Below are 20,913 nucleotides of genomic sequence, written 5' to 3' on the forward strand. Positions count from 1 at the left end.
GAGCCATGGCCGGGGCAGAGCCTTGCGGTGGCCACGCTGGACCTTGGGCACGAGAAAGGCACCTGGGGCTCAGCCCGTGCACACGGGGGACCCTGGGGCTGTGGGAAGATGGGCGCTGAGGCCACGGGCAGGACGGCTGGGGTTGCTCTGCTTACTTGAAGCTGGCAATGCCGATGGCGTCGGGAAATAGCAGGAGGTGCCTGTCCTTCGTGCAATGGTTCCGCGTCACCTTCACGCGGATGCTGAGGAGGAGCTGGAGGCTGCTGGCAAAGAGCCCCACGTGGGGCCGAGCAGCCCCCCAGGGAAGGGCGCGCGACCGTCCCTGCCTGCTGGGAGCAGGGCTGGCATGGGCCCTTGCCGTGCAGCAGTTGGCCTGTCCCATGGTGCCGCAGGCGGCACGGGAAAGCGCCACGCTGTGCCTCGCAGTGCCTCGACGCTGGGAGCTGGCGTCCCCGCACGCTGCTCTGCACCGGCACAAAGCTGCACTGCGGGACGGCTGCTCGTGGCCGTGGCCAAGGGCACCGCGCGTGTCACTGCGGCACCTTGTGATGCGCCAGCCGCGCTGAGGCGCCGCTGCAAGAGCGGGGCTCTGGGCGCCCAGGGCGCTCTGCCCTTGCAGCCGCCCCCTTCCCCAACACCCCGCCATTGCCTTGCTCACACGAGGCCCTTGAGCTGCTTCCCCTGCTCCGCTCTCGCCCTTCCTGCCCGGGAGGTGAATCCAGCCCCCTGGAGAACGTTTCCAACCGCCCAGCCAAACACTGTGCCCAAGGTGCCTGCCCAGAGTCTTCTGCGCCTTCCTCCAAAGACGTGCGGCTCCTCCTTGGCTCCCTCCAGAGCCTCTTCTTCACCATCGAGCCCACCCCTGGTGCCTGAGTCAGACGCCCTGGGTTCCCTAGGGACGGCCTCTTCCTGCAGGTTTGCGCTCTACCGCTCTCTTGGTCGGTGAGTTCCAAACGGAATAAAAGCACGAGTTGCCTTGGATCTTTCATGAGCTGCGCCTTCTTTCTTGGACACCCAGTGTGCTGTTCATTCACTCCACGTCCTGCTTTTCTAAACCCGCCGGTTCTACTGCCTGTGTCCCTCTCTCGTGTGCTACCTTTGTTGCCCCTATGCACAAGGAGCCCATTTTGCTCCAAGGTGATAGGGATTTGATGTGAATATAATTCTGTAGGGGTGAGAATGAAAGGGAAGGCCAACACGGGCAACACTGTGGTGGGCGGCTGTTCAGTACAGGCTACCTGATCAGGTAGGAATGTGTTTCCTGCTGGGTCAAAGAGCTAACTAGCAAAGGGAAAGGAGTCAACTAGTGAAGGAAAAAATGTAGCGAAACAGAAGAAGTATCACACCAAATATCCCCGCTTTTCTCCTTGACTTTTCCACAGCTATGGGGTAAGAATTCCATGAATCTCTTCCAGCAATTGTCAATGTTTCATCCAGCAAAGAGGATCGCTGTGTAAGGCCTGAGCTTCCAGCTTCTCCAAGAGAATTCAGTAGGGGACAGTACCAAAGGCCTCACTGAAGTCTAAGCAGAGCACGTGCACGGCCTTTCCCTCATGCCCCGGCTGGGTCAGCTGCTCATAGAAGGTGATGACGTTGGTCAGACAGGAGCCGCCTTTCATGAACCGCTCTTGGCTGGACCTGATCCCCTGCTGGTCGCGCCCAAGCTGTGTGATGTCCCTCGGGATGATCTGCTCCATAACTGCCGCCATTTCCGAGGAGAACTGGTACGAGGCGCAAATGCCGCTGCTTCCCCTGCGCTAGCTGACAGCGGCACAAGGTTGAGCCCAGGCAGACGCAGCCCTGGCCGTGCGCAGGCTTGTTGGGAGCTGCTGCCAGGATGCTCAGCGCACGTTCTGGAGTCACAGACTGCACAGAGTCACCCGCGTCGTGTCCAAGAGTGCACAGCACCCTTGTGTACGGTTGGGAGGGTGGCGGAGGGTCGGGATGTTCCCTGGAGGAGAAGATGGTTGTTGAGGCTGGGGCAGCTCCTGCTTCTTCTCTGCCTTGCCTACGGGATGGCCAGAGCGGCTGGAGAGTTGCTGCCCATCCCACGCTGGCAAAGGGACCCTCCCGTGTGCCAGGGGCAGTGCCACAGAGCCACGGGCCCGTCTGGCCCCTGCTGCCTCTCACATGGCTGGCACAGACCCCTCCATAGACACATGGGCATGAAGAACAGAGACTCCGCACCCATGATAGAGTCAGAAACTGAGTTTAATGGGAAGGGGGGAGTGGTGTCAGGGTGCTGCTCTCTGCCAGGAGCTGATTCTCTTCCCCCTGCCGCACAGTCACTGGCCGTGCTGCTCCGCTGGCCACGTGCAGAAGAGGGTCTTTTGTCACAGCACCCAACACACGGTGGTCATGGGGACGTCTTCAGCAGCCGTTTGCCCATGCCTGGCTGTCACGGGCTCCAACGCTTCGGCTGCCGGCTCTGGGGGTGTCCTGCCCTCAGTGGGGACAGGAGCTGGAGCAAGTGCTGCCACAGACGCTTGTGGTGGCTCCAAGCTTCCAGCTCCTGGGCAGGCTGTGTCAGGGCCTTTGTCTGCAACAGGAGAGACCTCTTGGTGCCCACAGCCTGGTGCAGGGCTGTGCTCACCAGCCACGCTGACTTGGGTGCTTTGCACTGCAGGGATCTCAGACTTGCCTTCCTCTGCCTGGGGAGGTGCCTCTGCAGGTGCTCCAGGAGCCCAAGCAGGCCCAAGGGATTGCAGGGCGGGAATTATCTCTTCTCCTGATGGCACGACACCAGCCACCACCACAACTGCCTCTGCGTGCGCAGCTCCCTCGGAAGGGCTGTCACTCTCGCCCTCCAGCTGCGCTGGCTCTTCAGGTGCAGGGCCTGCAGGCCCCAAGGCAGAGGTGTCCCCTGCATCCATGCTTTGCACCTGAGGAGAAGGGCAAGAGGAATGTGAAGAGGGGACACGCAGCTCCGCAAACCAAGGGCAGTCAGCAGGCAGGGACAGCCGGCAGCTCCTAAAGCCAAGACCAAGGCAGCAGCAGGCGCTGATGGGAATGCAGGGCACAGGGCAAGAGAGCAACAGCTCCCCCTGCTCCTGCACGTTTGAAGCTGAGGGAGCAGGGCCATTTCTGCCCTCCCTGTGCAAGGAAGGGCCCCTCTGCCTACAAAGGGAGGCACCATTGCGTACGGCCCTCCAGGGATTGCAGCACACGCACAGGGACCTTGCTCTGAGCATCAGCCTCAACGGCACCTGCTCCTGCCCCTCCGCACACCAGCACGCTGCCTCCCACCTCCTTTCCTGCACAACTTGCAGCCACCTCCCTCTGCGCACACCAGCCGCAGCCGCAGCTGCCTCCAGACCTCACGTGGCCTTTGGCCACTCAGCCTGGAGGGGCAGCCACACTTGTGTGCGCCCTGGGCCTTCAGTGCTCCCAATGGTGTCCAGCCCTGCACTGAGCACGGAGGCAGGCCTGCACTGCTCCTACCTTTTCCTGTGGGGGCTGCTGCTCCCGTTCCTCCTGGCTCGGTGCCACCGCACACTCTGCATGAGGAACTTCCCCTGCTGCAAGGTCAAGTGGCTGCAGGTCGGCCACTTCTGCTGCTGCCGCCTTGATGCTCTGCACGGCTTGCTCCATCGCTTCATCCACGAGCGCTTCCACGATGGGCCCGAACTCCACATCAAAGGCAAAGTCCTGCAGCTGGGAGTGAGTGAAACAGAGAGAAAGCCCTCGCGATCAGCTTCATTCTTAGCATCTTAGCAAGGATGCAGGAGGACGAGGCTGTGCTGAAGGCAGCGTTGGGCAGGGCAGCTGGGGACCCCAGGTCAGCTGCAAACACTGCCAGGGGATACAGGAGTGGCGTGAGCTGGAGCCTGTCGCAGGGACCCGGTAACACCGCAGACCCCCTCACAAACTGCCTTGGGGGCTGGCACAGAGAGGCAGAGCGCTCCCCTGCAGCCCCTGTGTGCTGCCCTGTGTCTTCCCAAGGCCTCTTGCCCCGCAGGCTTTTGCGGCAGGGGAGAGCATCTCCCAGCACTTCACGGGGAGCTGAAAGCAGCCTGGCCCCTGCACGTGCAGAAGCCCCCTGGGCAGTGCTGCAGCACTGCCAGCACCCCCAGCACACTGCACACCTTGTGCTTGTGCTGTGGGACAGGAGGTGTCCCCCAGTGTTTCTGCCTCCCTTTTGCAGGAACCACTCGCTTTGTCACACCTTGTGACAGCGCTTGCGGACCACACTTGGCCTCCTACCTCGCTTGGCACCACTTGCGTGGCCACATCTCGTGTGGGCTCTCCTCTGTGAGAGGGCGGCGAGTGTGGTCTCTGCAGCAGGGCACCTTCCTGTTCTGCCGCGTGCACCAACACGACGCGCTCCAGAGGCTCCTGTGCGTACAGCTCTGGAAAGCAAAAGCGTGAGGAATGTTACAGGCGGGATTCTGCTCAGCTGCCCAGGCAAAGTCCTGCCTCGGGGAGCCCCCATTTGGCTTTGGCACGGCCGACATCCACGCTTCTGCAGCCTCTTACCTGTGTGCCCCTCAGCTGGCACGCTGCCTTCTTCAGGTTCGGGCACTTGTGGCTGCAGCTGCCTCTGTGCTCGTGTCCTGACCACCACTCGTCCCAGTGCATCCCTCTGCACTGGGATCTCCAGGGAATAGGGCTGCGTGGAGAGGAGGACAAGACGGTCACGAGCAGCGCCTTGCTGGGGAAATGCTATGGGGGGTGGCCGAGGGGCGAAAGGCGGCCCTGCGTGCTCTGCCGTCGCACAGGGGGCTTCCTCCAACACGGCCCTGGCAGGAAGCAGCCGGTGCCTGGATGCTTTTGGAGCCCTCCTGGATCCCTCCTCTGGCTGCGCGGGAGCCCTGGGGCCACCCTGGCTGCTCCCCACCATGCCCAGCCCTTCCTTGGTGCGCGCAGAGGAGAGTCCCCCGCGTGAGCAGAGGGAGCCGGGAAGGGCTCTGGCTGCTCCCGGGCAAAGGCAGCCCGCGGGCAGCTCCCCTGCTGCTGCCAGGGCCCAGGGAAGCCCCTGCACAGCTGCCCCCAGCTGGGCTGCCCTCCCTCCCGCCAGCCTCAGCAAGGGCCCACGCACACGGAGCCAGCGCTTCCCAAAAGCAAAGAGTGCACCCGAGGCCTTGGCGGGCAACGTCAGCCACTGGACAAGGGAGCCCAGAGCCACGGGGGCCGCGTGGGCCAGGGGCTCCTTTCCACAGCCCCGCGGTGCTGTGGCTGCAGCGCGAAGGCCCGGGACACTTACAGGCCTGGAGAAGCCCACCAAGGTCATGAGGAGCCGAAGGGACGTCAGTCGCGTGACCAGGGCGTCCTGGGCTCCTTGGCTTTGCCTGGACACAGGGCAGGCGGAAAGGGAGAGCTCCGTCACCCCGAGCCCCTCTGCTCCCTGCCCTGCAACCTGCCCCGCACTCCCTTGCCACCCCGACACAGGAGACCCTGCGCAGCCCTTGGAGGCAACAGCGCTCTCCAGCATCCCCGATGCTCTGGGCTCTGCCCTTCCTCCATAGAGAAACAGAGAGCGGGAGCTGGGGAGCCCACTCCATGCAAGCAAGGAGCCGTGGGCGCACACAGCTCCACGGCCTCGGTGTTCCTCTGCGCTCACGAAAGCGAGTCCCAGCGCTCTGCTCAGGAGCCCCCCTGCACACAGGCTGTCCCTCTGCCCCTGCTCCGCTGCTGCACTGGTGTGTGCAGCTCCCCGCGGGAGCTCTCCCCTGCCTGCAGCCCTGGCTGCGCGCGTGCAATTCCCTGCCGGGCCTCACCTGAGCATCAGGCTGAGCCACAGCCTCTTCTCCTCCTGCGACCTGCAGGCAGCAGGAGACACAGCCTCACACCTGGCTGCTCCGCACCCTTTGCACAGACACGGGCCCCAAGCACAGCTCCCCCGGCGTGGGGAGAGAGAGTCACGGGGACAGGGGGCAGCCCCGGGTGCAGGAAGCAGCACTGGGTCTCTCCCAACATCGTGACTTCCTCCCTCCTTGTCGAGGACCCACTTCCCCCTTTTCTCCTCCCTGCCTCGTTCCATCCCTCCCTCCCTCCCTTCATCCATCCAGGGAAGCAAGTGCCATTGCAGGGAGCCGTTAGGCACGGAGATGAGGAGACAGATGCCGAGGGCAAGTCCCCTGGCAGAGGGATGCGTGAAGGGGGCTGCAGCGGACGGCTCGGGGTTGCCCAGCAGCGCTGCGGGGCTCCCCTTGTCGAACTCCTGGGGCTCCGGGATGAAAGCAAAGGGGCTTCTACTTGCACCCCCCACAGCCTGACCTGAGAACCAGCAAGGCCACAGAGGCCTCAGGGTGACCACGGTGCCCTTTTCCCCATCCAGGACACCCGCTAGTGTGTCCTCGAGACTCACCCGAAGGTGACCACACACTGCTTGGTGGGCCAGACGAGGAGCAGGCTATGGTCACACTTGAGGCCAAACACCTCCTCCTCCTGCTGCTCGTCTCCCTCGCGCCGGCACGCCGCCTCGTCCTTGCCGCACACCACCCACAGCTGGCTGAGGGGCACTCGGTGCTTCAGCAGGAACGTGGAGCCCCATCTGCCAGGAGGAAGAGCAGGGAGTGCCTTGGAGGTGGCTGCTGCCCGGTCCGGGGCCGCCCTCCTGGGGGCAGCTCCAGCCATGGTGCAGGGCAGAGCAGAGCCATGGCCGGGGCAGAGCCTTGCGGTGGCCACGCTGGACCTTGGGCACGAGAAAGGCGCCTGGGGCTCAGCCCGTGCACACGGGGGACCCTGGGGCTGTGGGCAGACGGGCACCGAGGTCTCTAGCAGGACGGCGGGGGTTGCTCTGCTTACTTGAAGCTGGCAATGCCGATGGCGTCGGGAAACAGCAGGAGGTGCCTGTCCTTTGTGCAATGGTTCCGCGTCACCTTCACGCGGATGCTGAGGAGGAGCTGGAGGCTGCTGGCAAAGAGCCCCACGTGGGGCCGAGCAGCCCCCCAGGGAAGGGCGCGCGACCGTCCCTGCCTGCTGGGAGCAGGGCTGGCATGGGCCCTTGCCGTGCAGCAGTTGGCCTGTCCCATGGTGCCGCAGGCGGCACGGGAAAGCGCCACGCTGTGCCTCGCAGTGCCTCGACGCTGGGAGCTGGCGTCCCCGCACGCTGCTCTGCACCGGCACAAAGCTGCACTGCGGGACGGCTGCTCGTGGCCGTGGCCAAGGGCACCGCGCGTGTCACTGCGGCCCCTTGTGATGCGCCAGCCGCGCTGAGGCGCCGCTGCAAGAGCGGGGCTCTGGGCACCCAGGGCGCTCTGCCCTTGCAGCCACCCCCTTCCCCAACACCCCTCCATTGCCTTGATCACACGAGGTCCTTGAGCTGCTTCCCCTGCTCCGCTCTCGCCCTTCCTGCCCGGGAGGTGAATCCAACCCCCTGGAGAACGTTTCCAACCGCCCAGCCAAACACTGTGCGCAAGGTGCCTGCCCAGAGTCTTCTGCGCCTGCCTCCAAAGACGTGCGGCTCCTCCTTGGCTCCCTCCAGAGCCTCTTCTTCACCATCGAGCCCACCCCTGGTGCCTGAGTCAGACACCCTGGGCTCCCTAGGGACGGCCTCTTCCTGCAGGGTTGTGCTCCACTGCTCTCTCGGTCATTGAAGCAAACCAAGGGCCGGCTTTCTAAATGTAACCAGGTACTTTTCTGCCTCCTCGGACTGTTTTGAAGTGGCTGCTTTACTCACAGATTTCTTTAAATTTTTTTTCCTTTCTTGGGCTGATATGTCCCTGGGTCTCCAGCCACATCAATTTCTGCTGCACATCTGTGCTGCTGCTGCTAGTAAATGCCTGGAGCACTGCTTTAGTGTCGAGGCCATCCAAGACAATCTGAAGTTTTTTTTTTTTTAAAGTAAATGTCCCTTTACTTTCCAGCCTCGTGATTGTAATTCCTTTAGTAGGAGCACTGGTCTTCTCACACCTCCCCTCTGGACTGGACCACTCAGATGTGAGTCTTGTCCAGTGAGTCCTTAAGAGTCCAGTACCTGAACTACTGGAATGACACTCTCCAGGTATTTGAAGGAAAAGTGTTCCTTCTGTCTGCATCTCTCTCTCTCTCTCTTTTTTTTTTTTTTTTCTTTTTTTTTTTTTCTGATGTCCAGGTCACAAGTTACACACCTACTTAGATAGATACAGGTATGGATGCACACAGCTAGGGATTTAATCACCAAATTTTCTCTGCTTTTTAATTCTGTCTTCATGAGTCAGGCTTCTTGCCCTGCTTTCTGAGTATCGCTGTAGGGACCAAGCTTTCATGACAGGCTGTGTGAGGGACTATCTTGATATTGAAAAGTCCCCTACATGGCAGGTGTGCAAGGAGTTGATCGCTGTAATCTAGCCTCTGGTCTTCCAAAAATCCTGAAGAGTCCTTCATTTTCACTAATTTTAGATGTAGCATATGTGTGTATATCTTAAGATGGCAGAGTCTACAGTTTTTAAAATTTTGCCTGCCATCGTGAGGATGCTGGAGCAATGGTGTGGGCTCCCTCTGGTGGCTCTTCCTCGGCAGACACAAGAGCTACAGGAAGCTTCTGTGCAGAATTAGACAAGACACTCAATGGACATCAAAGAACATCAAAAATACAGAAGCCTGTTCTTTCATGGATGCGTGTGTTTTGACCCCAGCTCTTCCCTTGTGTCCCCAGTGACCCTTCCTCTGCTACATGTCTCCACAAGACCCCTTCCAGACAGGTCTATAACTCAGTATGCTCTGACTGGCAGGCCAGTAAGTGTCTGTCAAATGTTCAGCATATGCAGAGTTAATTTTCTTGGGAATTTCTTCTTCAAATCATGGTGAAACTAGCCAGCAAGCTGAAAAGTTGTTTGGGAAGCCAAATGACAGATGACTATCACAACAAAATAAGTTTTGTTCCTTTAAGAAAGGAGGTAATATATGGGTTATTTTATTTTATTTTACTTCTGAATTCAGAGGCTTTAATGTTCATTCAGTCACTGGGAAACAGGGATATTCTTGTTTGAAATAGAGTGGGAAGAGCTGTGATTCCTATCTAAACATGAATAAGGAACCTAGGAATGCAAGTGCTGCATATTCTGAGAGAGGTTAAAATTACAAACTGGCTGCAGATGGAATAAAAGTGAAATTTTGGTTTTACCTACCTAAATTACTGAGCGTGTTTGTCGTGTTAGATTTTTCATCACTTCCTGTCTTCAAAGAGAACTATTGTATTTTTGAAAAGAAGATAAGCAAGATTTATATACATATAAAGAGGAATCTTTTTCTTTCAGCTGTCCTCTAAATGATTGCTGTCCATGGTGTTATCCTTCTCATCCCTGATGTTGCTGTTATCCTCTTTATAGGTGCAGTTAGATGTGAGAAAATCTTTACAAAACATGGATACAAAAATACTAGGACATAATTTAGTCCATCTTTCTAAACCAATGGAGATCACCTACACCTCTGTTGTTTAATAGCGTTTTTTTCTAACTTGTGTTAGATTTATTGGTAGGCTGCACAGTTTCTTTATGCAATCATCTCTACTGGCTTGCCCAATTTTCCGTTAGATGTGGTTTTTTAATGTCTCACCTGAATATCCCTTCCTGCAGTTTAAAACCACAGTTTCTGTTCTGTTCATCTTGTGCGCATGAACAACAACTCTTGTTGTTCATGTGCCATATTTTCTTGACTAGCACTCCAGCTCCTTGCCTCACAGATCTTTTTTTTTTTTTTTTTCCTGGGTGTCTGACTGTTCTCATTACTGAGTGTGGTGCTCTGCATCTCTTGAATCTCATCTTGCTGCTTCACAGAATCCCATGGGAACTTGCTTGGCCTTTGGTTGGAGACTTTTCACAGGCCTGTGCTCAGCTGAACAAGGAGACAGCGTGTGCCTCATACGTGCCAAACACTGTGGAAGTGGTCAAGCATCCCTGGTATCTTTTCATGGCTTGGCAGCAGAGCTCAGCCAAGGGAGCATGGGTTTCTGCTGAAGCTTCATGTGGAATCATTATTGCTTACACAAAAAATATCATCCTCAGAGGAACATTAACTGCAGATCTATGTATTACTGTATTAAAGAATCAAGTTAAAAGATATTTCAGAAATCATGCAAGGGTGCCAATGTATTCTCTAAATAACTCTATATCTAGATGCTTTGCACCTTATAATGTTCAAAGAACATGCACTTTTCAAATTAAAATTGAAATTCCTCGTGATACTGTCAACCATTTTGCAAAACCTGGCAGTTATTGCTCTCCCCCAGTGGGAGATAGTTGAAGGATGATGAGGATATTTTTGCAGCTCCAACTCTTGGCAATAAATAATACAATGCATGGTGCTGTTAACGTGATTTTTTATGAAGTAACATTTTGGTAAAAGCAGGTTACAAAATACACTAAGTAGGATTTATAGACCTGAAATTATGACTATCCAGCATTCTTCTCCAATGACTTATTTATTCTTGTAGTCAGAAAACAAAGCTTGAAAAATAGTTGATACACTTTAATTACAGCTTAGGTACAATGTAGACATTGTACTCTTTAACCACCTACTGACAATAACTGAAGTGCAGTGGACCTGCATTTTTTAATGTATGAAATTGTTCCTAGGATTCTTCAGGATCCATGGGAAAATTGCAAAGAATTCTCGCTATCCCTGAGCAAGTGTTTCTTAGTTGAATTAAAATTCTAGGTCTTTCTTAATACTTCATTCTTAAGATCTTAATATAAGATGGCCCCCAATGGTGCACCAAAAACTCAGCTTAAGGTGCCCAGCTGACTTTTAAATACTTACTTAGCATTCTTTTCTTTCCCCAGGATTAATTTAGAATATATAAGTCTGATCAGGGAACATTTGCTTAAGAACTTACCTTGTGTTGACATTTCTCCATTTTATGTATATGTAAAAAAGCAAAACTAACCAACCCAAGCAATTGATCTTTCAAGTAAAATTTCCACTAGCATGAATATACTCTGTCTTTTTTTGCTCTTTGCATCTAAGCAGCAAGCCCAGATTTCAGTAATGCATTAGACACACCAAATGTAAGGTCATAGAAAGCAGGATGTAAAGAAAAGAAGCATATATTTCATCTGTGGTTTTTTGAGATGCTAGTTACATAATTTTGATGTACTACTAGAGCTCAGGTAAAACAATGATAAATAAGGTAAAAGACCTTAAATAAAGTAGCCTATTGTCTTGGATTAAATCATCTGTTTTTTTATCAGCAGAAGATCCTCCAGAGCAGATCTGTGAGGAATGGTTCAGTCCTCACTATTTTCACTAACGGTAATGTAAATAACTTCATTAAAATTCAGGAAGAGTGTTCAGTTATTACAAATCCCATTAGGAAATCAGCCAAGCATCAGTGGGAAGGAGAATGATACAGAAATAACACAGTACATTACAAACATGTAGCAATGGGCCAAGCACGTAGCCTAAGAAGTCAGGCTGTACTTGTGGGTTTCATCTGGGAATAACAACAAGCATCTGAGATTAAATGCTCTCTCCCAGGCTTTCAGGGTCTTTAGAGCTGTAATGGACCCTCATCTAGTGTGTTTCTTTTTCTGGAAAAGTGTGATCCAAAACTCAATCTCCTCTTCTTCATTCCCTGCACTTTGTGCATGTACAAATATGCATGCACAAAAGGTTTCCAAACCATGCAGTTGTCTTAGCAGAACTGATTTGGTTTTTCAAAATATGACTCCTGTATTGATGGGCTAGTGGGCAGATTTTTTTTTCTTTTTCTTTTTTTTGGAAAGAATTAACTAGAATCTGGAAAATGCAAGTTCATTACACTTAGGGAGTAGTCACGCAAAGTTTTTCTCTTGAGGGGAAGGGATACACTGCAAAACAGTAGTATCTTGGATGCCATTAGCAGATAACAGGGTAGGAAAGGACAAGGCATCTGACATGCATCACCATCAAATGTAACAGAACTGCGTGCTTCTGCCACTGTTCAAGTTTTAGGCCACTTCCTGGCCTAAAAACAGGTTGAATGGCAGGCCCTCGCCCAGCTGCTGGATCACTTGCTAGCAGAGAGGAATTAAATAGGTGTGCACACAGAGTTTGCATGTGGCTGTGATCCACCTGCAAGGCTACAGAAATCTGCTCACGTCCTACTGCCAGTAAAGAAGTGGAAGTCCTGAGATGAATGTAGCACTCGCTTGACAGTTCCTTTGACATTCAGAACTATCAGTGCGAAGGAAGGGGTTGGTAAAAGAAAGAGTAACTTGGCTTTAGTGTTGTTTTGGACATGATTTAGCATAACTAGTAGCATTATGCTGATGTATGTCAGTGTCATTTGGAGATAGTTCCTTTCCCACTGTCTGAAATTATGTATCTTGTTTCAAGAGAATGCAATTATTGGAGAAGCTATATGACAAATTTTGTTGTCATTTACTCACTGGAGGTTTCTTTTATGAACATAGTGTCACAGTACAAATACATTCCCTCATCATTTTGAATTATGCTTTTGCTGTAAGATGTTTTTGGAAGTTTATACCATTGCTCAGTACTGACAGTAGAATCAAACAATATACCCTTTCTTGTCAGAAAGAAACATAGCCATATGCAGGTTATGATGGTCTGGCTACCAAATTTTATCCACATTTTCCTTATTCTTAGAAGGCTATTTTATTTTTTGATATCCACCTATGCAGTGAGTAGATAATATGTTAATGTGATAATATACATCAAGTCATTGTGACTTAGCATATTTGTGGAGGAGTCTAAAGTAGAAACAACATCTGCCTTCCTATTTTTCAGGCACAAAGAAAACAAATCACAAAAGTAGTGCCTTAATCTCATGCTCCAGGAGAATACATGTTTTCCTCATCCACAAGATACTGGTTGCTGCGCTAGTTCCCCTGTAAAATGGCTGTACCATCATTGCAGATCTTTATTAATCTGTTTAGGCACAGGCACTTTCACACACACCATTAACCAGGTGTCTGTAACCACAACTACCAGAACTTCAAAATTCAGTGGGAGACAGGAAAATCATAAGGCATCCATATATAAACCCCCAAATGCCAAGAGAATGATTGAACTCAAACCCAAAATAAATCTGTTTATAGGAAGTATGTGAGTTAAGCAAGATGGAGTAATTTACATGCATGCATACCCTAAGCGGAAACCTGAATATATATTAAGAAAGCAAGATTGAAAGAACTTTGCCTTTTATGTTAACCTTTCCAAGAACAGCCCAGGTTGCATGAGATAAGGCTGCAATTGAAACAGCCACAAAGAACTGAAATACATTTTAGATTACTAGAAAATATTTGCTAAATTGTAAAAGGGAGCTCCACATGGCTAAATTCAGAGGTCCTTAAAGACCTGGTTTGTTGCTAACATATGCATGGTCATTCTCAGCTTTACATTTAAAGGGACAAGAGGGTTAACAAATGCTCCTCAGGCAAGATGCTCCTTCAGACAGCCTTCTGCAGGAGTGCAGGGCGTTCAAGACTTTGAATTACTGTCTTGAGCATGAGGGATTGGTATGGATGTTATTATCAAATTGAAATGCACTAGAGAATGGTTTCAACACATTTCATTCACCCATGAAAAATAAATTTCTCTGGCAAGGTGATCAGTATACCCTGTATTTCTCAAAGACAAATGCAATTAACATTCGAGATTAAAAATAAACAAACAAACAAACAAACAACAACAAAAACCCCACAGACCTAATTCCACTAGGAATATAACAGCTAAGTTAGGACAGAAAGATGTAAGGGAGAGACAGCTTACTGTGATGGTGAACAAACATGCTGACTTAACTCTTGTTTAAATTATGCCAGTTTATTACAAAATACCAGGAATGATCTAATCCCCCTTTAACAAGAGGCTGTGTAAGAGAATTGTTTGAAGATGTGTAGCTGCAGAGAGCACTTGCTGCATAAAAATGCAAGCTCTCTACGATGTAAGTTCTGTGCTAAGTAATGACAATGAAGTAGATCTGAGCCTGAAGATGTGACACTACCACCCAATCTTTCCCTGTTGCATTTAAGCCTAAAACTACAGTCTTAATTGCTGCTTGCAGAATGTCACTGTGATGTGAGTGACTCCCATAATCAGCTGTCAGATCATGTTATGCAGATTTTTTTTTAATCTATGTGATTTCATGTGAACCATGCCAACAAAACCCTGTGCCAGCTCTAAAAATAACACCATTGCATGGCAATTAAGCACAAGAGTCATTCTACATTCATGCTGCATCATCAATTTAAACTTAAAAGGTTTCAGAGCCTAAAACCGCGGATACAAGACTTGCTAAAATCAATGGCATTGTGACTCATGAGGACTACAGAGGAATACTTCTGAATTAATAGCAATATTCATGTGCTGGTTTTCCATTAATATAAGAACCACAAGCATCCAGAGGTAGATGGTAGAGACCCAAGATGACCCAAGGCTTTGCTGACCCTAAGCTTCTCTGTGAGGAGTGACAGATGCCTTGCTGCTAATGGAGCAGGTGGACTTCCTAGTGCCACTTTGCTACAGGATATATCAAAATGTGTCTAAGTGTTCTGCCATTTGTTTAGTGCACAGATCAGCGGGGCAACTCTGTTTGTCCTGGCGGTGGTTCTGAATAGAGCTGCAGGAACCAGGTGATGACGGGATTGTTCCGCAGCCAGAGCTTCAACTGTTTATGATACCTTAACACTGGATTCCTTTATCCAGGTCTTCATTAACATAAATTCAGCTTAGAGAACACTTTATGGGTTTAGATAAATCTGAAATTCTGTTATTTGGGCCACAGCACTTGCTACTTTGCATTATTCTGCCTCTTTGTTACTGGTCATAATTCCCTGAAAGAGTTAACTGTCAGCAATAGGACCTCATTTGTGTTTACCTACTTAGTGTAATATTTCCAAAATTATCCTGTAATATTTAACACATTGTGAATTTGTCTGAGAATTAGCACCTGTTTAACCTAGCTCCTATTAAAAAGAAAAAAAAATGTTTGTAATAATTTTTGGGTGCTACCCTGAAAATTGCTTAAAATTGGCTCTAAAATGAGGTGGTTTGTAACTGGGAAAAAAATCAGTAAAGGACTTTCATACAGATTTACCCACTGTTACTTGCAGTATTTAATTAGATCAACATACATAGGTTGTATGACTCACCAATAGGCTGTACTAGGTCAACATAAGGTTGTATGACTTACCATTAGAACTTACTAAACTTGCAGTATCATGGACTCCCATTTTACGTATTTACTGCTTGATAGGCAGTTTCTTCAGTTTCTTGGGAGTCCAATGGAATAGTTACCTACAGCCAGTGTAGTCTACTTTCAGAGCCAGAACTGGAGGTACTTTTAGTTGTCCAGATGAGTTGGATGTACATTTACTGCCTCACCATGACTACAAGAAATATTATCAAACATTATCCTGTGTAGGAGGGAAGAACATGACAGCAGCTTCCTCAGTCATTTCCAGGAAAAGCTGCATCATGGTTCTCAGGTACTCCTGCTATGAGTTACAATTACTACAAGCCAAATTCTTTTTACATTTTTATCCCTTGCTGAAAGGTTGTCATATTCCAAGTCCTGTTCTCAGTTAAGACAAACTGTCTTTCTTGTCACTACCACTTGCGTAAGCAGGGAGAGGCACACTAGAGTTTGTAATAAAGGTTTATATGGCAACATATAACAAAGCCCCCATTTGTTTCCTGAATTCTCTTGTTTTCCCTCGCCGCCCCCCCCTTTTTTTTCTCTTGCAGTCTGTTGCTTCTGCGATACTACTTTTCTAGCCTTCTATTTTTGCCAGGTAAATGGCATTACTTTGGCTCCTGCAAGCAATGTAGAAGGAATTACTGAGATCAGGGAGATTATTGGTTTAGCACCTTGTTTTGCTCTGTTTCCTCTTTATAATTCCCCTCTGAATGCTCTTGTTTATTTTTGTAGTTTTTGCTTGCACTAATATCAAAAGCTGCACTCCCATCCATAATACCCTTGCCATTTAACTTATATTTAATTAGAAAAGGGAAAAGATTTAGTCATTAAGAGGTTCATCCAGTGCAGATAAAACTACCCCTTGCAGGTAAAACTACTACATATGGTCCAACTGGTGGTCTAATTTGCTGAATTCAGCTGGGGCCAGCATCCAGGAGGAATGGCTGTTTGAGATTAAATTTGTCCTAGCAGCTAAATATCCCCTTCTGCCCACCAGAACCCCAGAGATGGGTTACTGCAGTTGCAGGAGAGTTTGTAGCACTGAATGACTCTCTTGTGAGGCCAGCTCCTTCCAGTACAGAACCACAACTGGCACTTCGTCTTTTGGTGGCAACCAAAAGCTGAGCATGAGTCCTATGCCCTCTGCTTCTCTGACACCAGTCTCTCTCCATGGTTGGTATGGCTAGAAGGAAGATCAACTGCTGCTTCTTGGAGAAGGTAGTGGGAGACAAAACAGTTCACCGTGAGGGAGGCTGGAGATAATTTGCTTGAGTGGGGATGGAGCTGAGGAGTCACAGAGAGCTACCCCCACTCAAGTTTCCCACTGGTCAGTGTCTCTCAGACATTCAGCACACGCTTCTTTTCTCTCAGCCATTGAGACGCCTCTGTAGGTGATGAGTACTGCATGTGCATGACACTCATCTCTAAAATACAGCTGCTAGCATCTAGCATTTAGTTCTTCTTACCAGCAAAAATACAACACATGCACTTTGGCACTATATACGCCAAATTGTGACTAATTCTCTTGAAAGACGGAGCTAAGCACCATAAGAACCTTGGACCCCCATGTTTTTAGATTATCGTATCTGTACACATGTCATTAAGAAAAAAAGCTCTTACAAAGATATAATGAATTTAAGGAATCCTGCAAAGATGTAGGAAATCATTCTGGATCACCAGCTAGATTATTAGGATCTTCCTCCAAAAGCCACACAAGCCTCTCCCTCCAACTGCAGCATTGGGTGGACTCTTTTCTAAGGTCCAAGACAGTCTAGTCAAAAGCATGAGAATCCAAAATCCGGAGTGGGGACAGGAGCTGGCAAGAAATACTTGCCTGTCACATAATCTGGACCTTATGTCTCACCTCAGCCTGCATTTATATTGTCCATACAGAGCATAACCTGTCTCAAAGTACCCTCTAGCCTAGATATTCCCTGAGAGGGAGTTAAATCCTCATTGTGGGAGCTATTTGGTCTCTCCAGATTAGAACAAACTAAAATGTGCGCATTTTGAATAACAGTGAGACAAGAGTCTTAAAGTCTATAAGCAAGTAAAGCTGTCCTTACATGTATTTTTCAGTAAAGCATAGCAAAAGGGCTCCATTTTATCCTGATGCGACATAGCAACAAATGGCTTGTCTATGCCATTGCATAATGGAAACAAAGCAAATGCTGCTGAGTTGGTTCCTCAACATTTGTCTGCAAAGGCGAAATCCTTTTCTGAGCAGAGAGGCAGCATATATCTTAGTCTGTGCATCACTTGTGGGTCACTAGAATAGCTAGAATGGCATCGGAGGTGTTTTCATGACTTCTGGAGAATGGGAATTTTCACCTCTGTTGCCTCAGAGAGAAGTAGTAGGACAATATTTGAATAAAGTTGGATAAAAGTTTGTAAATTCAACTTACAAATCGTTCTACTTATGAATCACACTCTTTCACTGTGAACATGTGAATCAAATTGTGCCCCTTTTTCTCTGCCATGTTTGGTAACCTGGTAAAAACAGTGTATTTTCCTCCGCTAAAAAAAAAAAGAAAAGAAAAGAAAAACACATGCCTGGTCTTTTTTTCTGTTTTTTATTAACTCAACATTGTCTTCTACAAATACGATTTGTCATTCACCAGAAGATTTGAAATGTAGACTTAAGTTACACATAGGTATAAAAAGCATAGAACAGCACACACTGTACCACTGTTTAGACCAGAAAACATTGTCCCACAGATAAGAGCGTGCACAAGCTCAGCACCATCACTCTTTCTACCTCGGGGATTCAGTCTTCAAATCTGCAGATGCGTCTGTTTCTTTCCCCTCAGCTTTTGAAGCCCTGCAGGCTTTCCCCTGGTGTTTCTCACCCAAGTCTGGACCAGGGAACCACAGGGCAATTCCATCCTGCTTCACCACAGGTTATAAAACCTCAGATTCCTACTGGCTCTTGAGAAATGTTTTCCTCCTTCTCTTAGTATTTTTGTACAATATATGAAGGGATACTGCGTCTTTGATTTAGACATATCTCTTGCCTCATACTTAAACAATAACTTGAAAAATATTTTACAAAGAAAAAGAACATTGTTCATCTGAATGTCATTCATTATTATATTGCTATATTTTATACCCTATTATTAATATATACAAAATTTCTTAATTGCCTTTTACAGATGCATGGAAGCATATAATATAACAGTTTTAAAGTATCCCATTTTTAGATTTTTTTTCCTTGGCTCATGTCAATCTCTTTAATAAACTATGGTTGCTTGGAGAATATAGGAAGTATTTGGAATGTCGTTTAAAGTTTAATAGTAACTGGTAGCATTGTCCATTTGCGGCCTGAATGGTTGGAGCACCTGTCAGGGCGATCTGGTAGAGATAGCAGCATCATAAGACTCAAACGATTTTTGAAGGCTGTTAATGTGCAGTGTCGGTGGGTGCCGTGTTTGGTTCTTTATTTGGGGCTTTTCTTTTCTTGGGCTGCGTTTTGTTTTTGTTTTCCCGCTGTTCTCGGTTTTGTCTTCGGCCTGCTCGCCCTTTGTTTTCCTGTTTTGTCTCCTTACTTTCTTCTTTGCTGGACTTTTTTCGTTTCTCCTCCCTATTTTTTTTCCCTGAAATAGAAATGGAGGCATGTTAGAAGATGTTGCTTGGGCTGTTGAAACATCTGACTCTCTTGCTTTGCTGCAGACTGTAAAACCTGCCCTGGTTTAGCACCTCCTGTTAGAAACTAAACACGAGTGCTAGTGTTTGGTAGTGCCAGCTCTTCATCACACTGCTAAATGTGGTCACTGGCCCAGCATCACCTCGTCAGGCTGACTAGCTAAGGTCTCCCTGGGCAGCCTCAGTGTTTTAGAGTTGTTATAAATATCCCATGCACTAGTTCCCTCTCCTGCCTAGCCAGAGGCACAGCTCCATGTACTCCACCAAAACACAACCGGATTGGGAATTTCTGTGGCCTACGCCAGGCAGCTTTAATACCAACTGCTCTAACTTCAACTCAGGCCAGGAGCCAGAACAAATGGTGTGGGAGTATGGGGAAGAAAATAACCCTCTTTTTACTCCTTTATCACCATCACTGCTCAGCATCTAACCTTCCTCCTATTAGCCCACATTCCACCCGTCCCATGAGGATTTCCATCATTGCACACTTACTCCATGACAAAAGGCCACTCCAGGACACATGTGGGGCCCTCAACAAAACTAAAAGTGATCTTCCAAATCTCAAGTAGTCAAACTATAAACCATCATTAACAAAGCTAGGCATTCAAGCTTTTTTTTTTTTTTCCTTTGTTGTTTTACATACTTCTTAGAGTGGAAAACAGAGGATTTTGTTACTGCTGGGGACCTCTCCAGTAAAGCTTCTTGCCCCTTCAGAATATTAAAACTTTGTATACTGGCTGTAGGTGGTACTTGTAAAGTGCATTCATGCTTCTACCTCTTCCATTTACCTTAGAAACAGGTGTAGATATGACATACTGACTCAAATGTGTATATATGCCCAAGCCTAAAACAAATTTGATTTTTCCTTTGTGGAACTGGTTCAGGTACTGAGTTGCATGACTGAAATTCACCTTTGTATAGAAAAGTCCCAGGCATGTCTTTAAAAGCAACCTTTCTTGAGGCTTTCATAACACAGGGTCATGCTGACCTGTAGGGTTCATGTTGCCTCCCTATATGGGGAGATTTCTGGTGAAATATCTGGCCAAACTGTTTTATGATACCATGGTAACATCACTACTGGAAATAAACGAACCCTATTTATTACAAGAAAAAAAAATAAAAGAAGAGAAACACTTTTTGCTGTTAAATACCAGCAGAAATAATGCAGCCTTCCTGTACCTATGTTGGGTATAAATATTAATGCTTTGGGGTATGTTGAATTCAGGGAGCTATGGCCATTCCAGAGTCAAAAGCTGGCTGGGGAGTTTTTATAGTTTGATAGACTCTGTAGGAGTAGATAGCAACAGGGGCACGAGTAGTGGCTTTGTGTGGAGAACAAAGGAGGTCAGACAGAGAGAGATTCAGAGGAGGTGAAGAAAGAGGGGAAGGAGTAAAGACTAAAGCAAGCAGTAAGATTAAGAAGTGAGGATAGGCTACATTTTAGTAATAGATACTATGCATCCATACTCCAATGACAGTATTCCATTGAATGATTCGTAAGTAAGGTTGTCCCCAGAAGAAATGGGTATTCATATTTATGTGTGTGAACATATGCAGAATACAAAAGCTATGTCTGAAGGTTTTGAGAGAGACTTGACATCTAACCAGTGATTTATGTAGGCATGGCTTTACTGTTCCTGTTTTAGTCAGACAGATGTCATTATAAAGGACAAGCCAAAATAATCTTTGGAAGTGCTTAAAATTCAGTCCTTCTCTTTCGCTCAGGACAGTCTGTTGTTGGGTGTACTTTGAAGCAGACTGGTTTGGAGTCCTCTGTGCAATATTATACATGAGTTATAACACATCCATGCAGTGGCTGCTCTTTACGAGCGGGTCTGTCCTCTAGACCAGTGTTGTCCGGGGATGGACTAAAACACAGACCGCATTGAAAGGTCATCTTTGTTCATGCTGGTCGCTTAGTTCCTTTCATCGCTATTTTAAAATAAGTGGGAGTTTTTCTATGACTATAATGTTACTTCCAGTATGTCCTCGGTTCACTTTGGAACAGGATGACTAGTCTGCTGGCAGTTCAAGTTTGCTGTGTTATCTGCCAACATTGGCATGTAGCTTGAGCAAGATTTTTGTGTGCCTATCTGCTTCTGCTCATATCCTTGCTCTCATCTTCCCTGATATTTGTTTCTGAATATTTTTTTTTCTTTCTAACACTAACTGAAACACATTTCTGCAGAGTACATTGAACTGCAGTCCAG

At 48.5% G+C, this 20,913-nt stretch overlaps 1 protein-coding gene across 2 annotated transcripts in view; it reads right to left on the bottom strand.

The window, feature by feature from the left end:
• Positions 1 to 18,262: 18,262 nt before the first annotated feature.
• Positions 18,263 to 20,913, bottom strand: part of RSPO3 (R-spondin 3) — a 60,175-nt gene continuing 57,524 nt past the window's right edge. For both annotated transcript variants that reach the window (XM_010219284.2, XM_088530326.1), the window contains exon 5: positions 18,263 to 18,654. In XM_010219284.2, coding sequence (XP_010217586.1) covers positions 18,461 to 18,654 — 194 coding nt within the window. In that variant the 3' untranslated portion in view covers positions 18,263 to 18,460. The remainder of the gene's footprint in view (positions 18,655 to 20,913) is intronic.

The sequence above is a fragment of the Tinamus guttatus genome, unplaced genomic scaffold (genome assembly GCF_059628265.1).
Source record: "Tinamus guttatus ecotype Peru unplaced genomic scaffold, ASM5962826v1 Tinamus_guttatus_pri_ptg000366l, whole genome shotgun sequence".
Taxonomy (NCBI): domain Eukaryota; kingdom Metazoa; phylum Chordata; class Aves; order Tinamiformes; family Tinamidae; genus Tinamus; species Tinamus guttatus.